This window comes from Accipiter gentilis, chromosome 20 (genome assembly GCF_929443795.1).
Source record: "Accipiter gentilis chromosome 20, bAccGen1.1, whole genome shotgun sequence".
Classification (NCBI taxonomy): Eukaryota; Metazoa; Chordata; class Aves; order Accipitriformes; family Accipitridae; genus Astur; species Astur gentilis.
In genome coordinates, this window is record NC_064899.1 from 13852066 (window position 1) to 13876307 (window position 24242).

A 24242-nucleotide genomic window follows, 5' to 3' on the forward strand; every position below is an offset into this window, starting at 1 on the left:
GGAACTAATCTTCCAATTGCATCTAAATATTTCCAACCTGATTTCTGTACCAAAAAAAAGAGAGAAAGAAATAATTATCTGAACTCCAGCATCGACCATTGTTCCATTAAAAGCCTGGGTTAAGCGTTTCCTGAAGAAAATAAGTCTGTCACGTGATGAGAAGCCATGAAGCAAAAGCTAGCTAAGAGATTGGAGGCAATAAATACGAAAAAAATGGCAAACTTCTGTCCCTGAAAAAAGGTTGGCAGAGAAGTGCCAAGGTCTGGTATTGTTTAACATAGATATTGGCAGCCTGGAAAGGGGAATGGGAGTAAGGAAGTGAAATGTCTAAATATCAATGCAGTTATTTATGTTAGTCAAAGCCTGCCATTTCAATGGGGAAGGCATGTCAGGGGGACTTAGGCAAAGCAGGCAAAGGACCAATACAATGACAGATAGAGCTAAATTGGTGGCACATGCGAAATAGGACATAATAGAGGGGAAAGTAAAATATTCATGTGACTGGGAGCACTCGAAATGAGCTCTGGAAAAAGACTTGGGGCTTATTGAAGGCAGCTTAATAGAAACTTCTGCTCCCTGTGCAGCTGTGAGCTGCCCATGGAGAGTGAAGGGGACCATAGAGCATCACGCTAGAAGCCAGCAGTGCAATCTTGTCTATTACTTGTTGTTCAGGACCTAGCATCTCGATCAGGATTCATCTCACCTAACTACAGAGCAGTCATCCTCACCGCAGCCCATTGCCTGAAACCTTTTACAGCCAATGGAGAGAAATGTGCCTGCTGAGGTTAAGTTTCGTATTCTCCTAAAGCAGAGATCGCCAAGAGGTCACATCACTCTCCCTCTGAAGCCTATTTTGACTACTTGTTCTGTAAAAGGAGTTTTGACAACTAGCTTTAATGTCTATGCTCTAGAAAACTGCAGTCTACTGCCTAAGCAGGTTTCACTTCTTGTGAGGTAGGGATTAAAGGAATCACAATAAGATGCTAGGGGCCAGAATGTCTGAAGATGGTGGTTAGCTGCCTCGGGAAGGAGACAAGAGCAAGTGTGGTAAAACCACTTAAAAATTAATAAAAACCTAATTAAGATTAATCAGGAGCTTCTGTCTTGGCATTAAAGTTAAAAGAAACACAGACAAAATGCACAGAAGAAACCAATCTTTTAAATACCACCTAAACAACCTCTGGTAACCCCCAGCACAGGGTGCCAGAGAGGCAAGAGCTAAGTTCAAAGCTGAGTGCAATCTTCACCCTCAGAGCGGTTGGTGAGGATGCAGGTTAATTCATACTTGCCTGCTGCAAAATTTCTTGCATATTCTGAAGCACCTGGTGCTGGTGAAACGGGCTGCACAGGTTGAAAGAATATCTTTTATGTGTGCAGCATTCACCTAGGGGCTTGGAAAACAAATTCACGCTGAATTTGGTAGGCAGTTCTTAGACTGCCAAGTGGGTATCTTGGGAAATGAATGCCCTGGCAAAATGAGGTGCAACGACTGATTTTCCTAAAACAATGAACGGCATTCAGGATGTAGATCACACCCTCCAGAGACACTTCACCCTGATCAAGCAGGGCATGCTAGACTCTCCAATGCTTTTTTTAAGTCCACCAATTTTCTGTTCCTCTTTCAAACACAGGATCCTGGACCACATGGGCTTTGAGTCTGGACTGATGAGGAGCTTGCTACATTTCCTGAATGGCACGAGTCCACCTGAAAGAACTCGAAAGCCTGTGCACTTTATGGGGCAGATGGGTTTCTTCTACCTACTGCCTGTGTCTGTAAGGGTGTGAAAGAGCTGTGTCAGGTCCCCTTTCTGGTGGAAGGAACCGACCTTGCGAATGACAGCTGTGCAGGCAAGAGAGGAATATTACCATCTCCATGGAGCACACTATGCAGAACATATGCTATAAGTGGGGGCTTTCCCAGCTCGGGGAGGTCGTCTGTCTGCTCTCCCTGTGCTCAAGTCCCTCCTGAAGTGCTGAGCTTGGGACTTTTGTTAGCTACGTTTCTTCTGGTTTTATTTTACTCTGCATTCAAAGGACTAAATAGTGAGAAAGGGCTCTGGCTGTGTCAAACGGCGTACAGGAAATGAACAAGCTGAATGGTGTGTTTGCCAGCACACAGATCTTTCTGGCATATCTAAAGCCTGTCTGGACTATGGTTTTGCCTCATTTTTAGCCATTACTAGCCAACCATCAAAGGCTTTTCCATACAGAAGGAGAGCCATGATTTGCTGTGGTGCATGCTCCTGACTAATAAATATGTCCTGAGATGCCCCTGGATGGGATGGTCTGTTTCAGAGGAGCATCTGTTTTCTGTTTTTCACCCTTGGAGTGTGGTTCCTGGGGACCCTGGGGGTACTTAGATCCAGAACCAGCTATGGGCAGGTGGAAACCGCTCGGATGTCCTATGCCCTTCTGTGCTGCTCTTAGAGCCATCCCCGGGGAGGCACCCAGCCACCAGGTGATGGACAGTGGTGGCTGAAAAGGAAGACAGGGCACTCCTGGGATGGACAAATGTCAGCTCCTTACTGCAGATGCTTTTCTACTCAATGAGAGCATGGCCTTTTGATCGCATTTCCCTCTGAGGCTGAAGGATGGGGCCAAGAAGGAGCTAATCAAATACAGTACTGGCTGGTGGAAGAACTTGCCCATTTAGCTGGGCTAAATACCAGGTTTGTCCTTTTGCTCTTCCCTATGCCTCCTGTGGGCCTGATCTGCTGCGTTACTATGAGTCTACCCCTCATCTAATCTGGCCATCGTCTCTTTTGACCTCTTCCTTCAGCAAGTGAGCTGGAAAGTTCCTGGTATTTCCTTTAGGGAGATGGAACTTAGGAGGAGAGAATCAACACGCTACAGTAAAAAAGAAAGTTTCGGGAATCCTAGTTCTTCTCTTTGGAGTTGGGAAATGAGCACATGTGGCTGTCTTTTCTTTTACCGAGGGATGCCTTTAAACTCTGGTCCTATAGTAGGGCTGCAGAGAGAGCGATTCATCTGTAACAATAAGGAGGAAATCAGTGGGAAAATGTAGAGGAAATGTCAAGGGCTTGCAGAGATCTGCATATCTGGTGTTATAATATTAGAACAGAAACAGCAATGTATGAATCATTCATGGCCATTCCTTGCCCTCATGGTTCTGGTAACAAAGGACATTGTCTGAAGTAGAACAGGAGCAAGTCTTGTGTCCTGGGATTGAAAGGAAACTCACTTGACAGAGTGAGAAATCTTCTGGGGTAATCAACAGGCATGGAAAGACGAGAGGGGACAGCGAAAGAAGGTTGAAAATATCAGAGGTCTATGGCTAAAGCATGCTGAAGGAATACCACTCTGCACTCTGTTTGGCCAGATGACACTCTTGCTGCTGTCATCACCTTCCTGGATATTCACTGCCGTTACTGTCACAAACACACTGACGTCAGGCGTCACTGCTCCAGCTGAGCTCTACCTTTGTCCGCTTTGTGCCATTGCTGATGGCAAGCACAGAGCTGTGGTCCTTTCCTCTTTTGGGTGAAAGATCAGGCTTGGCTGGCTGGAGGCTGCAGTAACATGCCGCGTGCCAGCTGCAATTCCCGCGGTGTCTGCGGGGCTGGGCATTTGCCATCCTCGGGGGAGCCTGCAATTGGGAGTAGCCAGAGACAAAGTAGTCTCCTGAAATCCAGGCTGTCGCTTGATTTCCATAGAAGAAACAATGTTTTTAGAAAGAAAAGGTGTTTGAAAAACTACCAGCTCTGAACATCTCTCCATACTGCTGGGAGCTTGAGCAAGGCTGGGCTGCTTCAGACATGCCTGTGTCTCAGATAGGTTTCCCTAAACAGTTCCTACTGCTTTCTTGTCAGAGCCTCCGAGCCTGCTGAGTAACTTGGCTGAGTCTTGGGCCCTCGTTCTGCTTGTTCAGACTACTTTGGACACTTTCAATGGGGAGTCAAGCCAGATTCCTCCTACCCCCAGCCCCTCTGCTGTCCTGGGACAAGCCTCTGTTTGTTTACTGGACGTCGCTTGTCTTGAGCTAACGCTTTTTTCCTGCCCGCTTCTCCTTGCTGCCTCGCACTAAGCGAACCCTATGTTGACGTATTCAAGTGTCCCATTTCCCAGATCAGCATGGGAGTATTTATGAAGCATTGCAGGGCAGCTCTGTTTCTGCCTCAGGAGGGAAAAAGGAGTGCACCACAGTGAGGGCAACTTCTCGTGTGAAAGCAGGATTTAGTGCACGCTATGAGGAGCGGAACTTGACATCTGTTTTTAAGGGATCTAATTCCGCATTTCATAGTTACATAGTGGAGCTTCCCATGATGGCTGCAGAAGTTACTCCTGTTCTTGCACCTCTTTTATCAATGATTACCCCGACTTGATAACGTTCACATCGCTCCCCACTATCTACACCCTCTCTATTATGACTCTGCCTGTTAAGTCACCTGGGATGGAAGTACACTTCTTCCAGCACTTTTCTGGTGCTCCTTGTCCTCTATAGTGAACAACTCTGCTCTCCTTTCATTAATGGCCAAGCAACCATCTAGCCTTACCAGCACTGAGAGATCATCTGCCAAAGGAGACGTGGCAGAGGCTGGAAAGGTTTCTGTGTTTCGGCAATTTTAATGCTGAAAGCATTTTATTCCTTTTTTAAAAGAGTGAATCATGCTGCTGACTCTAATCTTCACTGCATCTTCCCCTCCCATTTTTTCATATTCTCTCCACCACAAAGGATGACAGGCACTGTCCTGTAACCAAATAGCTGTCTCCAAGCCACCAGCAAATGCTCTGCAGGCCACTGGCGGTCAACAAATCCCTGGCAGGGAAACCTCCAGATGAAAAAAACCCATGAACGCAAGAAGGTCCAGGGCCCGATTTTAAAGCCTTGATTCCACAAGTAAAATTGTCCAGGAGCTTCCAGTATGATCATGCTTTAGGTCCAGTTTCTAACATTCAGCTATCTCACAGGGAAAAGCTACAGCCCTTCATCATAAGGATGGCCTAGTCACAGACACCGCCCTGTTTAGTTTCAATCAGCTTTGGGGAGTTGATACCACTTTAAAGTCGGTCATATTGGCGTAGCTTGCAGCTGTACATGTATAAACGAGGGATTACAGTGATGGAGTGTCCATAAACACCAGCTATGCAGTTTGAAGTAAATCACACCTTTCATCACATCAAAAACTGTTGTGCACGAGACCCAGTCTCAGAGCAATTTTAAACTAGTTTGATACAAAAATAAAACAGAGAGATTTTTCATCACGTAAGATGTGTTTGGTATATGTTAATCAGCACAGGTATAAACCAATCCAAAGAGGATCTCTGAAAATGAGATAAGATTGTGTACATAAAGGATTTCAGTAGCTCAGCTAAATCAGTTATAAAACTTCTAATTTAAACCAATGCTACCTATATTTGGACAATGAGAATTAATGGACTGCAACTCGACTGCAAGGAAAATGTTACCAGTGGGGATCTAGTCCAAGAAATCTGTCCTTTATCAGTTCCTCAAAAGCAGCTCAGTCTCTTTGAATTACCCCGAAAACAACAAATTACCCGTGAGACCAATGGTTCTTTGCACAACGCCACAAATTCATTTTGCAATGCTTAAAATAACCAATGTAATGCAGTTAGCATTTCTCCATAATCTCCAAAATAAATCTAAATCCACTGTTAAAATACTTCTAATTCCAGCTGCAGTTTGGTAGTGGTGTCCCAACAAGGTTTAAAACCTCCTCCTCCTCCCGGCGTATTTCTTTTTAGAAATGACCAATGGAGAAGCCAATAGATTTCTATAAATCACTGTTGGATGAAAACAAGCATAAAAAGGAGGCTTGAAGTTGTTTAATATTACAGATGGTTTGGAGCTCTATTCAGTAGTTGGCAAGTCACACGAAGCTTCTCTGAATTCTTTATAATCTAGACACAAAGATCATTGAACTCTGAGAGAACCTCTGGGCTTTTATTCAAAAATATGTTGGCTTCTATTTACCTCTTTCTTCATTTGTATCTATCAAATGGCTCAATATATAAATAAAGCCCGGGTGTTCTTATTAGCTAAGGCAGTATTTCATGCAGATTAATGCCAGCAGGTTTTGTAAAATACATCTCTATTCAAAGCTGGAGTATGTTTTGAATTAATTCTCATCCTGTATATGAATCAGGTATATTCTACTTCAGTTCTTACACAGGGCTCAGCTGCAGCATATAGGAGGAACCTGTAGTGTTTAATTCTAGTCCCATCATCCTCCTTCAGCAAAGCACTTTTAACCCTAAGCGGCTGCATAAGCCCATTGACTTTAACGGGAGTACTCACGTGCTCAGGTATATTAAAACTGTAATTGAAAGCAGCACCTTGCTTTCTCAGGGCCTAAGTGACATACCTAGCATTTTATTGAACAGGCTTATTTAAATATTACCTCATGCATATGCTATGAGCAAATCTTTCAAGTTCAATAAAATCAGGCTTATTGTTATTCAGCTTAAAAAAAAAAAGTAAAATTCTTTACTTTTCTTTGCCTCCAAAGCAGGCTAAAACTCTCACACTGAACTGAAAATATTGTGTTGGCTAGAAGTACTTTGCCAGCTGAGCCAAAACACAGCAAGATATTAATCTAATGTTGGTCTTAATAGAATAATGGGCAAGGGGATTTAATGGGATTAACAAACTGACTGTTTTAAAGAATGCTCTGGTCAACTACCAGAAATTCAACATCCCGCATAAGATGTCTCTGCATTTGCCTAATTTTGCCAATGTTAAATTGATTATTCAAATGATCCCAGCTTTGGAGTGGTTGAGTGGTTTTTTTCTGTGTAGTCTTTTTATGTGTAACATAAACACCCTCACAAGCAAAATCCCTCCACTGAGGCAGTAAGACTGTGATGAAACCAGAGAATGGAGAAAATATATCTATAAGATTATAGCGGATCACACGCAAACCGCTTGAGGCGCGCCAGCGTGATTTCATTCCCATCCTGCAGAAACTCTGCCTAGTGGGCTCTAATAATGGAAATGTTTGGATTAGTCTACGTTCAATCCATTTGCCTCAGCACCTCACCAAATGTGAGCTACGCCATCAGTCCAGATGACTAACTGTTTGTAATTTAATTGTAGCTTTCTTGTAGCTGTGGCGGTCTGAGGTCATTAGCGAGGCGAAGTTTGTGGGAGACGCATTACTAATGCATTAGACCAACTGATCTGCTTGGAAAAACCAATGCAGCTCTTTGGATACGCAAGCTCTTCATCGCGATAGACCAGAAGCGTACCTAGAAGCTGTCTGCTCTTATCCTCCTCTGTGCTCGCCTATAAGGACAGAGCGGTTGTACGGACTGAAGCCCTCGGCTGAAATATTTTCAGACTCAGCGAAGGTGTGCGACTGTTGTTGGGTGCTACTTGGACTATAGCACTGCTAAAGAAAAAAAAAAAAAGGTATCACTTAGGCATCGTGCAATCCACACACAGAGGACAAAGCATTCAGGGACACGTTAGCAGGCAAGGAATGAAGAGATGAGAAAGGACGAAGAGGAAGAGAATAGACTATTGTCATAGAAAAGAGCAATAACCAAGAAAGCCGCAGAGACACAGTCCTTCCCGTGTTTTATACCAACTGATGCTTATTTTAGCACAGCAGCTACAGGTTTCCCTACGGGGTGACTAACAAATACACACTCAACTTCAGGTATGCCCTCCCGGGCCTTTGCACAACACTCAGACTAAATACACACATCTAGATTTCTGATTTTGTTTTAACACTAGAAATTTCAGCTTTCTCTGATGCTGTAGGTCTCCGGGAGCCTCAGAGACGAGCACTGCATCGCTACCGCTATGATTAGAAGTCTCAGTGTGCTGGATCTCTAACAGAGAATTTCTTTTCCCAAAATACAAAGTATGTTGGAACTGTTAACAAATGTAAAAAGATGCAAAGAATTTTTAACTGTATGGCTAAGACATAAATACCTTGTCCTCGCAGTGGCGTAGCTCTTGGTCTTGACTCCCACTGGCTCTGTGGCCACTGGAGTTCTTCAGACTAAACAAGAGCTGAATTCCTAGGGTAGAAGGTACCGTAATAAAATCAAATATCAAAACAAAATCACATCAAATTAACTTAACGATCTGGCCACTTTTTTTCCTCCCTGTCATTTGCTGGTCACCCTTAAATTCAGAAGGAAGAGGCTGAGTTCATTTTACTGACAGCACCCAGAAACATACCGATGTCTGAAGAGTACCGCTTCTGAAACGTCCTTTGTTCGGGAAGCTTTCATGGGGAAAAAGGAACCTTAGTCTGTTAAACGAGAATAGTCTTAAACCGTTACGGGAGGACACAGAAGCCCAAACCCGAAGGATGCCCGAGCAAACCCTCCCCCTTTCTTAGGAGAACAGCCGGCGTGACCACCGCTCCCATTTTCGGGGCTAGAATGGCATTCAGGAGGTGGAGGGGTGGGGGAGCGTAACGCCAAAATCGAGTGAAGCTGCGGAGCTGGGAGGCTGCCAGCAGCAGCACCGGCGGCCGGGGAGCGGGGCGGGTTGCGGGCCGGGGCCGCTGGAGGGCACTGGAGCCCCGCGCCCGGCCGCCGCGGAGCCGAAAGGCGGGTTTGGGGCTTTTTTTTTTTTTTTTTTTTTTTTGCCTTTTTTTTTTTTTTTTTTCTCTCTTTGAGGTCCTGTCATTCCTGTGTAAACAAGTTACGTTCAAGTGTTTAGGATATAAATTACGACCATGCAGGCTTGCCTCGGAAAGAATGTAAACACAGCACTGTGGTCGGAGCAAACTCTGAAACTGACTTTATAATTTATCACAGGCCCTGAGAAGCTCAGGGAAGAAAAGGGCACGTTTGAGCATAAATATGGATTTTAAAAGACGAAGAGCTTTATCTCTCTATATAATTAGATAGAGATAATTTTGTAGGTATATCTCTATGTATGCATTTATAGATGTATATATATGGATGTACACACGTAGAATTTGCTGCAACTTTCGCGCTTTTCAGCGTTTGGGCGGGGGGAGCCGGCGCGGCATTGGGGTACGAGGCCGCCTCTGTCCCCTCCGTGGGACGGGGCGGGCTGCGCGGGTGGGAGGGGGCCGCGCAGGGCTGCCCCCGGGCCGGGGCCGGGGCCTCGGTCACCCCCGGGCCGAGGAGGGCCGGGCCGGGCCGGACCGGGTGAGTTGGGCGGGCATCCCCCGGCCGGGGGGGGGGCCGTGGGGGCGGCGCGGGTGGGGGCGGCTGCGGGATGCGACCCTGGGCCGCTCACCATCCGCGGGGCACGGCGGCATCCTGGGGACAGGGCTTGTTCTGCTCGGGGTACTTTGGGGGCCCTTTTTGTGTTTGCTTTTGCGTCTTGTCGTGTCTTGCCTTTTCTCCCCTCCCGCCCCGTTCACCGGCCACGCCAGTCTCGGGGCGTCCCCCCAGACACTTCCCGAGCCACGGGTTTACGGCGGATCCCTCCCGCCGCCCACCCGCGACATGCCCTGGCGGGTGCAAGCCCGCGTTGCCCAGGGGGCTGCTGCCCCCGCACCTGGCAAAGCCCCGTCGGGGCACAGGGGGACTCCGACGGGGCTGCGTGGGCAGGCGAGACGGGGCCACGGGGCCACCTGGACACAGCCCTGAACAGCGGCGAGGGCCTCTCGGGGCTCCTCGAAGAGAGGAGCAGGCAGTCCGGCCCCTGCTGCTTTTCTGTCCGCTGCCCCCCGTTATTTCAAAGGCTACCCAGCGGCGGGGGAAGGCAGGGTGGGAAGGGGGTGCAGACCGGAGACCAGGGCAGTGGCCCCCTCGGGGCAAGCGCTCGCTCCCCTCCTCCGCCTCCAGAGGCTGGAGGACTTGGGGTGGCAGCTTTAACAGTCTCGGATGTTGGGGTGGAAGGGTTTTCCCCGAAGGAGCCGAGGGGAAAGAAGTGCCTGTCCGGTGCATAGTCGTTTATATACATTTTATTGGAAAAAAAAATTTGTACATCAAAATATCTTGGCAAACTGTAAAAAGTATACATAAGTGCAAATATATTCTCCTTTTAAAGCAATAGTGTGTGAGTATACACGAGATTTATTTAAAATAATTTTTTTAAAAAATATTGTGGTAGAAAACAACTTTTGTAAAAATAAAAAACAAAACGTTGTATTGCTGCGATACTGGAAGAAATGGAACTTTTCTTAAAGTCTATACACGAAAGGGCTAAACAATACTGTTTTAATAATATCGATCGGTCGGTGCTGAAGTCCATACAAAGTGTCCTTGGTGGGGCTCGGGGAAAGAAAAAAATACAGAAGTAAATGTCCCACTAACGCAGCAACGGAAGGGGGAGTCCTCGCAGGTGCTGAGCTGGGAGATTTATTTTTCCTATTCAAAGACACTTTCTCGTATAAAAATATATCGAATCGTTCCCTTTCCCAAAGCTCGATTCTTTAGGAGATCACGGAAAGGCGGTTTATGATTAAGGTGGTCAGACTTGGCATAAGGACACTTACGTCCCACCTAACCCAACACATCACGCAAGGCATTTTTCTTTTAGGAAGAGCTTTGGAGCGTTATATCGGCTGGATGTGTCCTTCAGGGTGTGGAGGGGGACCGAAAACACTGCTTCCTTAGGTAATTTTGCTAAGTGACTCGTGTACTATCAATGCTATCAGAGTGCACGTTATATTTAATCTGCGTGGGTCCGTCTATACCTCGGCTCTGTCCAATGCCACCCGATTGTCTCTGTTGGAGGGGCTGCCTTCACATCACGCAGGGCTTGATGTCTTGACAGACGCTTTGATGGTGGTGATGGTGGTAGTAAGATCCACTAGCGGAAGGGTGAAACGAAGAAATGCCATTAAAATTGAGGACAAAATCTTTCCGGTCACACACCGGGGAGGGGTGATGCTGGTAGCGAGGCAATCCCACTGCAAGAGAAGGAGATAACAAGAGCTGCTCAGAAGTCGGGTAGCTCTGCCGGGGCAGAGCAGCCCTTTCCCCCTCGCCCGCAAGGGAGGACGGGCTGCGCACACCAGGGCTCACACACCGCTTCGTTTCCCCCGGCCTCGGCACCCCCCCTGCAAGTTTTGGGAGCTCCTCCCTGGTTTTCCTGGCGGCGGACCGGGCGCTCCCCCCCCCACCCCCCGGCCCCGGCAAAGCCTGTCCCGCTTGCGGGGCAAAGAGCGGCGAGTCCCATCGCCCTGAGCCAGGAGGGAACGTGGATTCCCCGGAGACCCCCATCTCCCGCGGGTGGGCTCGGGGCTGCACCTCTGCTCCTAGGAGCCCCCGTGCCCCCCCGGCGGGGGGGTTCTAAGCTGCACAACCGGGCGGCACACAGGCTGAGGGCAGGGAGGCGTGCGGAGGCGGATGGCCACGGACGCACGCGTGGCCGCATCCCGGGTGCAGGCGTGTCTCAGAGCATCCCTCCCGTGGGGGGGTACACACGCTCTGCTGACCGCCTGCCCCTCCGCCTGCCTGTTTATCAGCGTGTAGGGTGAGGTCAGCCTCTGCGTGGGGGGTGGGTGAGGGATTGCGGGTGTGAGAGAAGAGGCGATGCCACTCGCGTGGTTTTCTGGATGCGCTGCAGGCGTTTGAACCCGATTCCCATCTTTGCTCCCTCTTCCCCCTCCCTATCCCGTTCCTGGGAGGTTTTTGCGTTTGACCTGAATGGCTGCAGGTTGAATTCCAGCCACGATCCGTTTGCGCGTTGATACTGTATTTATTTGTGTGTGTGTGCACACGAGCGCGCACGCCTAGTGGCGTGTGTGCTTTCATAAACGTAAGATACAGACCGAAGACACCCTACGCTTCATCGTCAACAACAAGCGAAGTATATCCGTGGCATCGACATGCGAATGACCTTGCAAGTTCCCACTTTCATTTCCCTCAGCCTAAGGCAGCCTTTCGGGGGACAAAATCCCAGGCCCGCGTGGGAGATTCCCCCTCCCCGTCCCCAGCCCGCGCCGTAGGGCCGTGCTGGGATCTTTAGTCTGGCAGGGTTCCTACTGGATCCGGCGGGGAAGGGAGCATTGCCTGAGCAAGGCCCGCAGGGTAGAGCCAGAGAGGGATTTGTTTTGGCGTGCGGATGTCAAACTCGGCTTGTGGGATCCTGTCAAATCTGACTGAGGGTCAAGAAAAAAAAAAAAAAAAAAAAGACAGAGAAGGGGGGGAGGAAGGCGGCAAAAGAAAGAGAAGGAGAGACGGACGGGGGGGGAAGGGAAAAAAAAAAAAAAAAGAGGGAGCCGTCCCCGGTTTTCCCCAGGATGGAGGAGCGGAGCCCTTTGGCGGCGGCGGCCGGCGGGGCGGCGCGCACAGCCCGTCTCCTCCGGCACTGTCCCCTCCTTCACCCCGCAGAGCTCACTTTATAAAAGTGATTATTTCGCTGGATTTCCTCGGCTTTCTAATAACCCTGCTGGTATGCTCACCATAAACCGGGCCACTTTATTACAATCCTGATTCAATCATTTAGCAGGATTTAATAGTGTGCGAAAAAAATCCCCCCACACACACGCCCCCCAGCTTCAAAATCCTTTTAGCAGAACCGAGCCTCCTGTTTCCAATTTTTTCCTCTCTTATTCTTGGGTCTGATGCAAATTCAAGGCTTTAAGTCCGCCCTGTCGCTGTCATGAGTAGAGGATTATTGACCGATCAACAGCGGTTGTCACAGAATTTGCTTTGCATTTAACTAAGAGAAAGGGAAAGGCGAAATTCACTTGCTGTTGCTTTTTGGGGTGGAGAGGAGGAGAAAGATTATTGCTGGTAATAATTACGAATGAAGGAGCTCGGATGGTTTTTCCCCATCTCCTTTCAATCTACTAAAACGTTTGCGCTGCAGAGATTTTACGTAGCACACACGAACGAGGATTGGATCCACGCAAAAAACCAAAGGGTTGGGATTTTTTTTTTAGTTAATCGAGGAATGGGGATGGTTTCCACTAAAGTCGTGGGCCCAGATCCTGAAGCTGTAGAAAATAAGCGGAGAAACGCCGTTTTGCAAAGTGGTGGCATTAAATCTGAGCTGCTGGAAACGGACGCTCGTCGTCGGCATTAAGAAAGCGTCCATCGGTCCGTCTGCACGTATTTCGGTCCTTGAACAGAAACAATCCGGATTTGAAACGCCCCAGGCTCGGGAACCGTGGTGGGGACTTCGGGGGGACCAGAACCCTTGTTCCCTCTCCCTCTGCTTTTTTGTTTTGAAGAGCTGTTCTTGGGCTGCTTCGAAATGAAAATTTCTCTTCCAGGAATCGCCTTCCCCGCCTCGGGGGTCTGGCAGGAGGAGGGGGCGGCTGCATCCCAGCCCCGCTCCCCGCGCCAGTCCCCCTCCCGCGCCACGCGTGGCCCCGTGGGCCCTGAGCGGCGGCCCGCGGGGCCGCAAGGAGTAAAACAAACGGAGAAAAAAAAAAAAGTCCAAAAGGAAGGAAAACAAAAGAAAACAAATTTTAAAAAAATCCAACTAAGAACGACAAACCAAAGCAGAAATTCCTATCGGTAAAGGTACGTGTTTCGGCAGGGGATGCCCGTGTGAACCCGCCGGCCTCTCGCCCCGGCCCTCAAAACCACGTGGAAGGTCGACTCGAATCTCCGAAAAGTGGGTTTAAACCTCAGCAGCAGAGCCCCGAGGGCACGGAGGAGCCTGTCTGGGGACGCCCCGCGTCCCCGCACCCCTCTGCGCCCCACCGCCGGTAAGGCGGCGACCCGCTCCGGAGCCGCTTCTCCCCGGGAGCCACACCGCGGGCCGTTTAGAGGCTTGTTTGTTTTGGTTTGTTTTGTTTTTTTAAGGGAGGAAAACTTGCAACCGCTCGCTCTCCCCTGACACCCCACGTCCCTTCTGCGGGGCTGGCCAAGCGGCTTCCCCGGCGGCCGGGCTCCCAGCTCGCCCTCCCCGCGGCGGCGGCAGGCGCTGGGGAGGCCGGGGCAGGCTGCGGGGCTCGCAGAAGGACAGGAGAGTGATTGACAGGCGCCCAAGGAGGGGGCGGAGGGGGACCCAGAGCTGAGGGTCGCCTGTATTTGTTACTTGTTGAAATTCCCATAAAATTGAACAAGACCCCGCTCTCATAGGGGTTAAGTCAGGCTAAAATCCTCTTCGGTGTGGTCCAGCCCAGACTGTCTTTGTTTGCTTAACCCCCGGGACCCACGTTTAAAAGGGCTATTTGGAAAATTTCCCCGTAAGAGCCCAACATCTTTTACCCATTTTTGTGCTCGGATTTTTCTGAGCAGACATTGTCTGTAATCACCGGCCGGGGGGGTGGGAGGGCGGGAGACAGAGACCAGAAAACTCTTTCCCTCCGGTTGCAGAAATACACGGGATCCGCTTTAATCTCTCGCGCATTTTTCAAGATAAGCTGGTTGGGATTTATTTCCCTCCCCCCCCCCCCCCCCCCCCCCCGAAGGGCTTGGGGAATACTATTTAACGCCTTTTTTTTTTTTTTTTTTTTTTTATTACTCCCGCGACGCGTCTCGGCGGACCGCGGTTTACCGAGGCGGCGGCGATGCCCGCCGGCGCTCCCCGCGAAGTGAAACCGCAGCCCGGGGCGGCGGGGCTCGCCCCGCTCCCGCCGCCGAGCACACGTCGCCGGCACCGGGGGTGGGGGGGAACGTGCGAGCCGGGCCGGAGCCGGGCCAGAGCCGGGCTTTCCTCGGAGGGCTCCTTCTTGGCGCTGGGCAAGAAGGAGGGATGCTCGCAGGCGTAGCCGCAGCCTCCCCCCTCCAAGACAGCCCCCCGTCCCGAACAGAGCAGCTCCAACCCACGCGTATTTTCCTCCCTCTCGCAGACAATGCCCCTCTTTTTTTTTTTCCTACGCCGTGGAGGTCGGGGTGTCCCCGCGCGAAACCCTCGTCGCCCGCGGAAGCCCCGCCGGCGCCGCGCTCCCCGCCGACCCCCCCCCCGCCCCGCTCCCCGCCCGGGTCCCTCCCTACCTGAGAGGTCGTCGCGGGGGCTTTGGTGCAGGTAGCCCTGCTCCAGGGAGTAGGAGGGCACGCTGGAGTGGATGCCGGAGGAGGCGGCGTTGGCGGCGGGGAGGCCCTGCTGCTTTATGTAGGGCGAGGCCCCCGAGGCTGTCCAGTGAGCCGAAGGGCTCGTGTAGGGCGAGTGGCACTCGATGGCGCTCGCCATGGCCGGCGAGGAGGGCACGGGGCTGCTGCTGCTGTCGGGGCCGTAGTCCCCGTTGGCAGTCACCGGGCAGCTGGCCATGTAGGTCGAGCCGGGGTTGGGCGACATGTGCGGGACGTGGTGGCCGCCGCTGAGTCCCTCGTAGCCGCCGGCCATGGCGTTGGGCATCATGTCGAGGTTGTAGCCGTTGGAGTGGCAGGCGAGGGAGGCGGGGGGCGCCTGGAAGTCGAAGCCCTGCGGGAGGATGGAGGCGCCGAAGCCCAGCCCGTTCATCATGCGGTACATGGGCTTCAGCGCCTGGCATTTCCTCCTGAAGCCGCGGGGCCGCCGTCGGAAGGAGCCCTCCTCGAACATGAACTCGCTGGCCGGGTCGATGGTCCAGTAGTGGCCCTTGCCCGGGCGGCCCAGGCCCTTGGGCAGCTTGATGAAGCACTCGTTGAGGGAGAGGTTGTGGCGCACGGAGTTCTTCCAGCCCTGGTAGGAGCCGCGGAAGAAGGGGAAGCGGGCCTGCAGGAACTGGTAGATCTCGCTGAGGGTCAGCCGCTTGGAGGGCGAGCTCTGGATGGCCATGACGATGAGGGCGATGTAGGAGTAGGGGGGCTTCTCGGGCCGCCGCAGCCCCGAGCTGGCCTTCTTGCTCTTGGAGGACGCCGCCGCTGCCGCCGAGGAGGAGGAGGAGGAGGTGGAGGTGGAGGAAGAGGAGGTGGAGGTCTCCAGGGCGGAGGAGGGCGGCCGGCTCATCTGGAGAGCTCCGGGAGCCGGGCTGCAGGAGCGGAGAGGGACGGGGGGCTCCAGCCGCTGCTGGCCGCTCTCGGTGGTCATCTGGCGGAGGGAGGGGAATGGGGCAGGGTGGGGTGAGGCTGGGAGGGAAGGGGGGGAGCCGGGCGGGGTGGGTACCGGGGCGGGGGGTGCCCCGCAGGGGGAGAGAGCGGGGGCGGGGGGGGGGGGGGGGGGCGGGGGGGGCGGCGGTCCTCCGGGTACCTCCTCAGCGCGGCGGGCGGCGGCGGGGCGGCGGCAGCGCCCTGCGCATCCCTCCCCGCGGTTCCTTGCGCAATGGCTCCTCTGCTTTCCGCCGGAGCCAGGCACTGGGCGGGATGGACCGGCCCGGCCCCGGCCCCGGCCCCGGCCCCGGCCCCGGCCCCGGCCCCCGCCCTCCCCGCGCCGCCCGCCGAGGCTCCGCTCAGCGCCGCTCCGCTTCCTCCTCTGCCCCCCACCTGGGGACCGGCCCGCTGCCTAATCCGGCAAGGGGAGGAAGCGCAAGAGCCCCCCCCGCCTCCCCTCCAATCTCTTCCTCACTGTTATTCTTTCATATACACTTTTTTCTCGCGTACAAGGCACAGCGCGACCGCCTACCGGTTCCTCCAATATTGCCCTTTTTTTTTTTTTTTTTTTTTTTCCTTTCCCCCGCAGACCCCCCTGAATCCGGTCGAGGACTCAGCAGAGATAGAGAGAGGGGGAGCGAGGCGGGGGGGGGGAGCGAGAGACCACCCCCTTTCCAGCTGGCCTCTGTCCACCCGTCATCTGGGCAGGAGGCTCGGCTGCCGCTGCCGCTGCCGCTGCGGCACCATCCCCGGCTCGCTCCCGCTGCCGGCCCCGCAGCGTGCAACGACCCCGTTTACCGCCTCCCCGGGGCTCCCCCGGCCCCGCAGGCACCGGCCCGGCCCGCTGCTCCCCGGCAGGGCCCCGGGGCGAGGGGAGCGGCTGCCAGCCCGATGCAGCACTGAGGCCGCCGGGTGCGGGCGTGGGTGCGTGGGAGGGGGTCGCCCACCCTGCGGAGACTCCAGCCTGCTAGACCTCCGGTTTTTAAGACTCCTCGCTCCCCCTTGCCGCTCCCCTGTTAAATGCGGTTCATTTTATAGGGCGACAGGAGTCGAGGCCGAGGACCGGGGATGCGCCCTCCCTCCACCCCCCGGGGACGTCCCCTCGGTGCAGCGGGTGGGTCACGCGTGCTGGCAAAAGCCGTTCGCCGGAGGAAACGGGGCGCCGGGGCGGGCAGGGAGCAGAGGGGCAGGCGGAGGCACGGGCCTTCTCCCAGATGATGGAGGAGGCTCCGGGATCAAACTGCAGACGGGAGGAGGACGAGAGGCCAAGCAGGCAGGGATGCTGGACCAAAGGCACGGGGGTGGGAAGGACGTGGGCAGAGCGGGACGCCGTGTCAGCGTGCCTGCAGCGCGCTGTGTGTGTGTGTCTGTGTGTCCGTCTGTCTCCAGCGCAGCTCCGTGCTGAGAGCTCGCTGGTGGGTACGGGCAGGGAGGGGGTGGGGCTGGTCCCAGACAGTGACCTGCAGTTGAGTGGAAGCAGGCTTTTTCCATCAAACTCTGCCTGGATACCACACACAGAGCCCAAGTGTCAGTTTACTGCCCTGAGCCCGGCTCCTTTTCCCTAAGCTCCACAGTAATTAGACAAAGAAAACCTAAATTAACTGAACAGGCGTCGACAGCTTCCTCCAGATCACCGCTGCTACATACATGGGAATGTGTCCGAAAATGGCTTGATTGTATCTGAGGATCAGCTAAGAAAAACACTACCAAGCCCGGCAATGTTTACGACACATTTTTAATAGAAAAAATAATCGCCCGGTCGATAGACCGTGTTTACCTTTCCTGAGCCATCCATTTTATTTGTTCACCCCATAAAAAAATAATAATCAATCAATCAGTCAATCAATCGATATCTATATCTGTCTATCTATCTATCTACCTATCTATGCTCTTTTCTTTTTGTTATCGTTGCCTCCCTCGAGGGGCAGGGAGGCCAACGTGCGATCCCTGATCTCGCTGTAACGACCTACGCGGAATAGTTAAAAAAAAATATCCGTGTTTTTATATATAAACATCCTTCCCTGCTCTAGATCGGCGAGCAAGCGTCCTTTTTCGCCTTCCGCGGCGGGACGTCTGTCTAAATGTCACCTTTGGATGACATGTCAAGCAATTTCTGCGATCTTCAGGAGGCTAAACGCATTAAAGGCAGGGGGGGGAAGGGAGGCAGAGAACGTTGCCTGAAAATCACTCTAACCTGCCCCCGTTTCAAACAGTTCGTTTGGTCCTTAATATTAGTCGAGCGGGAAGAGGCATTTACTCCCAACACGGATGTCACGATATACGAAGGTGTCGTTGCGTTCTCCGCGGTGCGAGGCAGGACGGGCAACGAAGCAAAGCCGGGCAGAGAGCCGCATGCTGCTTCTGTCGCGACTTGACCCAGCCCTGATAGGAGAATCGGAGGTAACACGTTCAGTCAGCCGCCTTCTACCTGTTAGCAATGTCCTCTTCTTCGCAGCAGACGCTTGTTTGAAACGTGGCATTAAGAAGTCTCCAAGACATGGTCCTGAGACTTTAAAAGGTGGTTTGAAGTGCCCATGATTAAACAGAAGTGCGCTTGCTGTTTGGTGGAGACGTTTATTTTGATTGGTGTATCCATTTCTGAGCTGATCCCAGCTTTGGAGCACAACTGGTTTGTTTTACCAGAGTATACGGAAATTAAACTTTTTGGCAGATTTGGTTACTCAGATGTTGTTCTATAATCATCGTTTTTATTCTGGGAAATCTCTTCATTATTGCGGTTTCAGTTTCATGTTCATAACACAGTCCCCTCTGCTCCGTGTGCTAAATGAAATAACTTAGACTAAACCCGTTAAGAAAATGGGAGACAAATATGAAAGATAAATGTTTACGGTTATCTTGGAGTCCTTTTTTTTCCTTCTCCTTTCCCCCCTCTTTTTGTTCTTTTTCTGTTCTTTTCCTCCCCTTCTTTAACTGCGTGCTTCAGGCTCTTTCCTCTCCTCTGAGGTCCTGCAGATGAGAAGCGTTTTTTCAATTAAACCCGAGACTGAAACTTAAACAAATCCCTCCAGTATTGTAAAAGTGCGTTTCCTTAAGCCCCGGAGGATTTTCCTCCAACTGTCAGTTTCAGGGTGCCTGGATTTAGATCTCGATCTACAGCGGCTGACAGAGATCCCTTTCCGCATGAGGGGCATGCGGGCATTTTAACGAGCTGGAGGAGCCGAGCAGCCGCAGCGGCAGCGCCCGGCACCCGGCCCCGGTGGCCCCGGTGGCCCCGGTGGCCCCGGTGGCCCGGGACGACCGCCTGGGGGGTGGGGGGGAGGCAGGCAGCCCCGCCGCTGAGGAGGGAGCAGCAGAAAGGCCGGGATGGGAAGGGACTCGCAGCGGTCTTGCCCCCGTCCTTTGTGCTGCTCCCGGGACCTCTTGACTTCTCGGGACCTCTGGCAGTAGCCGTGCGATCCCGATGTTTGTTTGGAGAGGTTTTTCCGCTTTTTTTTTTTCGCCCCCCCGCTCTTTTTTTTTTTTCCTTTGTGTACGCGACGGGCAGCAGGCGTGATTCTTTTTGTAGACGTCTCCCTGGAGGCTGCCATCAGGACCCTTCCTCCCAGCTCCCGTCGAAGAGTCGGTGTCTTTCTCCTTTCCCGAGGCAGAGGAAAAGGGGAGATGATCACGGCTTCCCAGGGGTTGGGACACCTCCCATCTCAAGGGCAGACAAGGACATTCAGCGCAGACGCAGGGGCCTACCTCTCCTTGCGGGAAAAAAACCAACCCGACCCCAAAAGCATCACCAGACACAATCCCTGCACAGAACGGGCACCGCTCTCGTAGCATTTCGCAGAGGGTTACCTGGGGTTTCGCCACATGGGTTTGGCTGGCTTCCCGCCCAGATACCTTGGGAAATTTTTCAACAGCGCCTAGATGTGGGGGGGGGAGCTAAGCCGGGGTCAGGGCACCTCCATGAAGGTAGTGATCGTGAACTAGTAGGGCCGTACGTCTCCCTTTCCTCCCTGCTACACAACTCTCCCGTCCGGGGCGGCTTTGTTCAGTGCCCGAGGGTGGAGAGAAAGACCAGGCGAGAAACAAAGTTTGGGCGAGAAGCCAGCCGAGGAGCAGAACCTATTCGCCTTGAGGGAAGTGTTTTCCAGGGGGAAATCGGCCTCAGCAGGTGGGAGAAGAGGCACCACCCAACCCTCCCACGCTGGACATGCAGGACCGTGGCTCCCGGGAGCGTCCCGCAGGGAGCCGGGACTCCGCGGGCCCCAAGGGCCGGAGGACCCCGCGGAGAGGAGATGCGAGCACTGAACACCGGGAGGGCGATGACATTCCTGCCCCGGACAGGTTCTGCTTGCCCGGGCGTTTGGTTTCTTCGACCGGCTGAAAAGAGTTTCTCAGCTTTTAGGAGGGCACCTACAGCCTAAGATTTTGTTGCCGTGTCGACCGACCCATCCCTCCCTTCCCCTCCCGAGACCACTTCCATCCCCTGCATCCCACCCCGTCCTCATCACTGCCCGGGAGCCGTGGCAGAAAGACACCCTGCGAACCTGAGGTGCCCACTCTCCGTCCGAGCTCACTAAGCCCAGGGTTTAGCAAAGCCGACGGCCACCCAGCCGCGGAACTCTGCTGGGGGTGCCGAGGGTGGTCTGCCGCGACCCCCCGGCCTGCCCGTCCCCTTGCGGTGCCGGGCTGGTGGGACACGGGAGGAAGGGGGTCCCCAGGTGGGGGGGTAAAGCAGGGGCTCCGGCTGACGGAGGAGACCCGGCCGCCCTGCAGATACCGTGGGCGTTGCAAGAGCCCGTCGGAGCTGCGCGGACATCGCGGCGATTTAAACCTGCACAAAGACAGGCTCCGCGTGTAATAACAGCGTCGGTTTTGTAAGTGTCAGCCCGCGAGTACTTCCACCGAGTGTTTGTGTGGGTAGACTTTGCTTTTCCTATGCCAGATGACAATGTTAAAGATTTTATCCCCTCCCAGCTCTGCACAGCTCCAACTGAACTTCCCGGAGCATCAAAATAAACCCCCTACAGCGGTCAGGATATAGGTCACCTCTCTTAAAGGAAACACAACCCTTCCAAAAATATAAAACATCTTTGACGTAAAAAAAAAAAAAAAATACTCTTTTGTCTCCGAGCATCCTCTGTCGGTGTAAATAAAACGTGACAGGCGCGGGGTAAAACAAGAAGCGGGATGTTTCGAGCTCCGAGCGGAGGCGAGGTCCCCGTGCAGAGCGGGCGGGCGGGCGGCGGCAGCGGAGCAGGCAGCTCCGGGCAGGTGGAGGGCTCTCCCGGTAAGCAGGCAGAGCTGCCGGCCTGGGCAGACCTCCGAGGGGATGCTGCAAAAAGAGATGGGAGTCGGATCCGATCTCTCCAACCCCCCCTCCCCGCATATCCCGGTCGGGTCTCGGTGGTAAAGGCCGCGCAAAAGCCAGCAGCGACAGTGCAAAAATAGGAGCGGCAGCCCTTGTCGTTGGGGTTCATCGTGTCTCTGCGAGGCTGTAGGAAAAGCCCCCCCCCCCCCCCCCCCCAATCCTGCTCTGCATACCCAACTGACAGCCGCGAATAAGGGCAAACACGGTTTGGCCCGAGATCTGAACACACGGTACCTTTTTGACTGGCTTCTCCCCCGCCCAAGTTTACATTCCGATCAAATGAGATTTCTGACTTTACACATTGTCAATAATTTTCATACGTGCGCCGAACCTTAATTACTTTCCATACCATTTGCAGCAGACAAATAGTTTCAGTGGGGAGAGGGAGCCAGCGGTGCCCCCGGCTCTGGCGGAGGGCTGCGCTTTTTCTCCCTCTTCCCCGCCGCCCCCCCGGGACCCCCCTCCGATCCCCCCGACCCCTCCGGCCGCCGCCGCCCCCAGCCCCAAACACCCCCGGCCGGGCGGCATCCCCCTCCCGCAGAAACCCGCGTGAAAAACTCCGCGGGACGCCCCCGGCGCCAGACAGCGGGTCTCGCCGGGTGGGCAGCGAGGGGGGAGCCATCGGGGGCGGGGAGGGGGCTGGCTGGGACGATAGGCATATCGGTAACATCGGAGGGGCTGTGGGTCTGGGTTCACTTCGGAGGAAAAAGGGCCCGGAGCGATGGGCGCAGCCACCAAAGCCGGCCCCGCCGGGATGCCCTGCGCGCCCCTCACCCGCGTCGTGGCGGTGGCCGCGGGCCGCGGAGCGGGGCTCGCCCGCAGCCCCGGCCCCGCTGCCGGGGAAGGCACTAATCAGGAGCAGGTTTCCCCTCTCTCTCCTTTCCTCCCCCCCCCCCCCCCCCCTCCGAGCACCCCCCTCTCCTTTCGTGAGAGGTTTTCATTAATTTTTAAGTAAAGCCCATAAAACATAACGACCCACTCAAAGGTAGAGCCGAGTTACTGAGTGCCGGATTATTACATGATTTACGAACATAGTTTGGAAAAAAGTAATAATCCAAGCTCGCACCTCGGGAGCGAGCCTGCCAAGGCCGGGCACGGCTGCTGCGGCCGCGGCCCCGCCACCTCCCGCCCCGGCGACACTCATTAGGGGCTGTTCGAGGTGGCGGGGGCAGGAAACCGTAAAGCCGATTCCTACATCTTTTCTGTTTTTTTTTTTTTTTTTTTTTTTTGTGTGTGCTTTTACAGGCTGTATCTCCCCGCCTCCCCCCACCTCCATACACACCTTCTTACACCGGTACCTCCAAAGCCCTGGGTCTGCTACGATCCCCCACCGGATCAAAGGGGAAGGGGGACGACGACGGTGCCTCTGGGGTCCGTGTCCCCCCCACCCCATCGCCCTTTCTCTCTTTCCCTCCTCCACCCGGGAGGCTTTTATTGATGAGCTGCCTCCGAGCCCCCGCACGAAATGTCCCTGAAGGGTTTAGACAATTCATCAGCCATCACTTTCGGTATCTGCTTCCTCCCTTTCAAATACAATCCTCGCACACCACGCTAGGAGGGGAGGGGAGCATACTTGAGACCAGAACAGCTACATAATCAACGTCAAAATGATACCACTGACCTTTCGGAAACACGGAGTCCGGGCCAAAAAACCCTCCACATGATTTACTTTTACTTTTTTTTTTAATTATTATTATTATTTTTAAAAACCTTCACTGCCACGGTATATACGCCATTATTGCTCGCTTTCCCAAATTCATTAGGGCTTTTGCGGCACGGCAGAGCCACCTCTTCCACCGCAACGCGGAGGGGGGGGGGGGGATGGACACCAGAAAAAAAGAGGTTTCGAAACGATGCCCCTTGCAGGCTGCTCCCCACCCCGAGCACGGGGGTGGCTCTCGGAGCAGCAGTGTCTCCGGGCGGTGGGTGGGTGCCGGGGGCCTCCGGGGCCCCTCGATCCTCCCCAGGGGAGACACCCCCCCCCCCCCCCGGCCCCCGTGGCGCCGTCCCGGCCTCTCCGCTGGGTGGCGCCGGGCTCCGGGAAATGGCGGCTCCGGCCCCGCCTCACCTGCCGGGGCAGGGCGGACCGGGACCCCCACCCCCCCCCCCCCCCCCCCCCCGAGCCCGCTGCCCCCCGGCTTCGCCCCCAGCCTGCATCTTTCTCCAGCAGGGCCGGAGCCGGTCCGTTTTAAAAAATACATCTACGTCGGGTTTTTTCGCCCCTCTCCCCGGAGAGGAAGGGGGGGGGGGACACGACACCCGTCTAATCCCGACGATTTCAAAGGCCCCCTTGTTTGGCTCTCGTGTCATCCCTGCCGATAAGGCCGGCCATGCCTGCTTCTTGCCACGAAATTAAATTCCCGAGCTGACAGGCGGAGAGGGGCCTGGGTTTAAGCATCGAGCAGCCAGGCTGGGTTTAAGCATCCCCCCCCAACCGCTCCAGAAGCGAAAAACTCCCGCCTCGGATTTGTCCCAGGGCAGGGTAATATCCTCTGCTTATAAAGACCCGCCGTGCCTTTTAAACAGGGGGCTGACATCACACTTATTCGTCTTCGTTCAAGCTTGGAGGCGAGGTTTTTATTGTTTGGACCGAGGGGAGTGAGATTTACTTGGGGGGGGGGGGGGGGCGGTCAGGGCGCATGGCCCTTAAGAAACCCCTTGCTCCGGGGCTGGGCGGTGAGGAGGGTCTCTGCCAGCCGGGGGCTCCTTCTGCCGTCGCCAAAGGGGGGAACCCGGGGGCCAGACCCCGCCAGGGGCGGCGGGGCTCGGCCCCCCGGGGCGGTGCGGGTGCCCGGGCGCAGGTTGCTTCTCCCCCGAGGTGTCCCCCGGTGAAGGCTGGCACCGGGTCTGGCTGGAAGGGAAAAAGGCTTGAGGTTGCTTGGGTGCGAAAAGCCTTTTGAAGGGCACCGGGGAAGAGGCAGAACAATGTCCAGCATCGACGCAGTCACGAAGGCGTTTTACTCCTCCTCTTCTGCAAAGCCAAGCCGCCTTTCAAGCTGTGTGTTACGTGGAAAGCAACGGATCTCTTCGGGCGCTAGATGTAGTTAAATCCCTTTTGCTTCCCTGTTTTTCGGTCTCCAGAAAA

The 24242-nt window shown here is 54.1% G+C and overlaps 2 protein-coding genes across 2 annotated transcripts in view; one reads left to right on the forward strand and one right to left on the reverse strand.

Moving 5' to 3' along the window:
- The window catches only part of EXOC2 (exocyst complex component 2), a 517534-nt gene that overhangs the window by 80463 nt on the left and 412829 nt on the right, over window positions 1-24242 (forward strand). The gene's annotated exons all lie outside the window — the stretch shown is intronic.
- On the reverse strand, window positions 10040-16043 carry FOXF2 (forkhead box F2). The gene is given in 3 exon segments (XM_049823851.1): window positions 10040-10832; window positions 14821-16012; window positions 16014-16043. Coding segments are annotated over 3 exon segments (1389 nt in total). The 3' UTR covers window positions 10040-10665.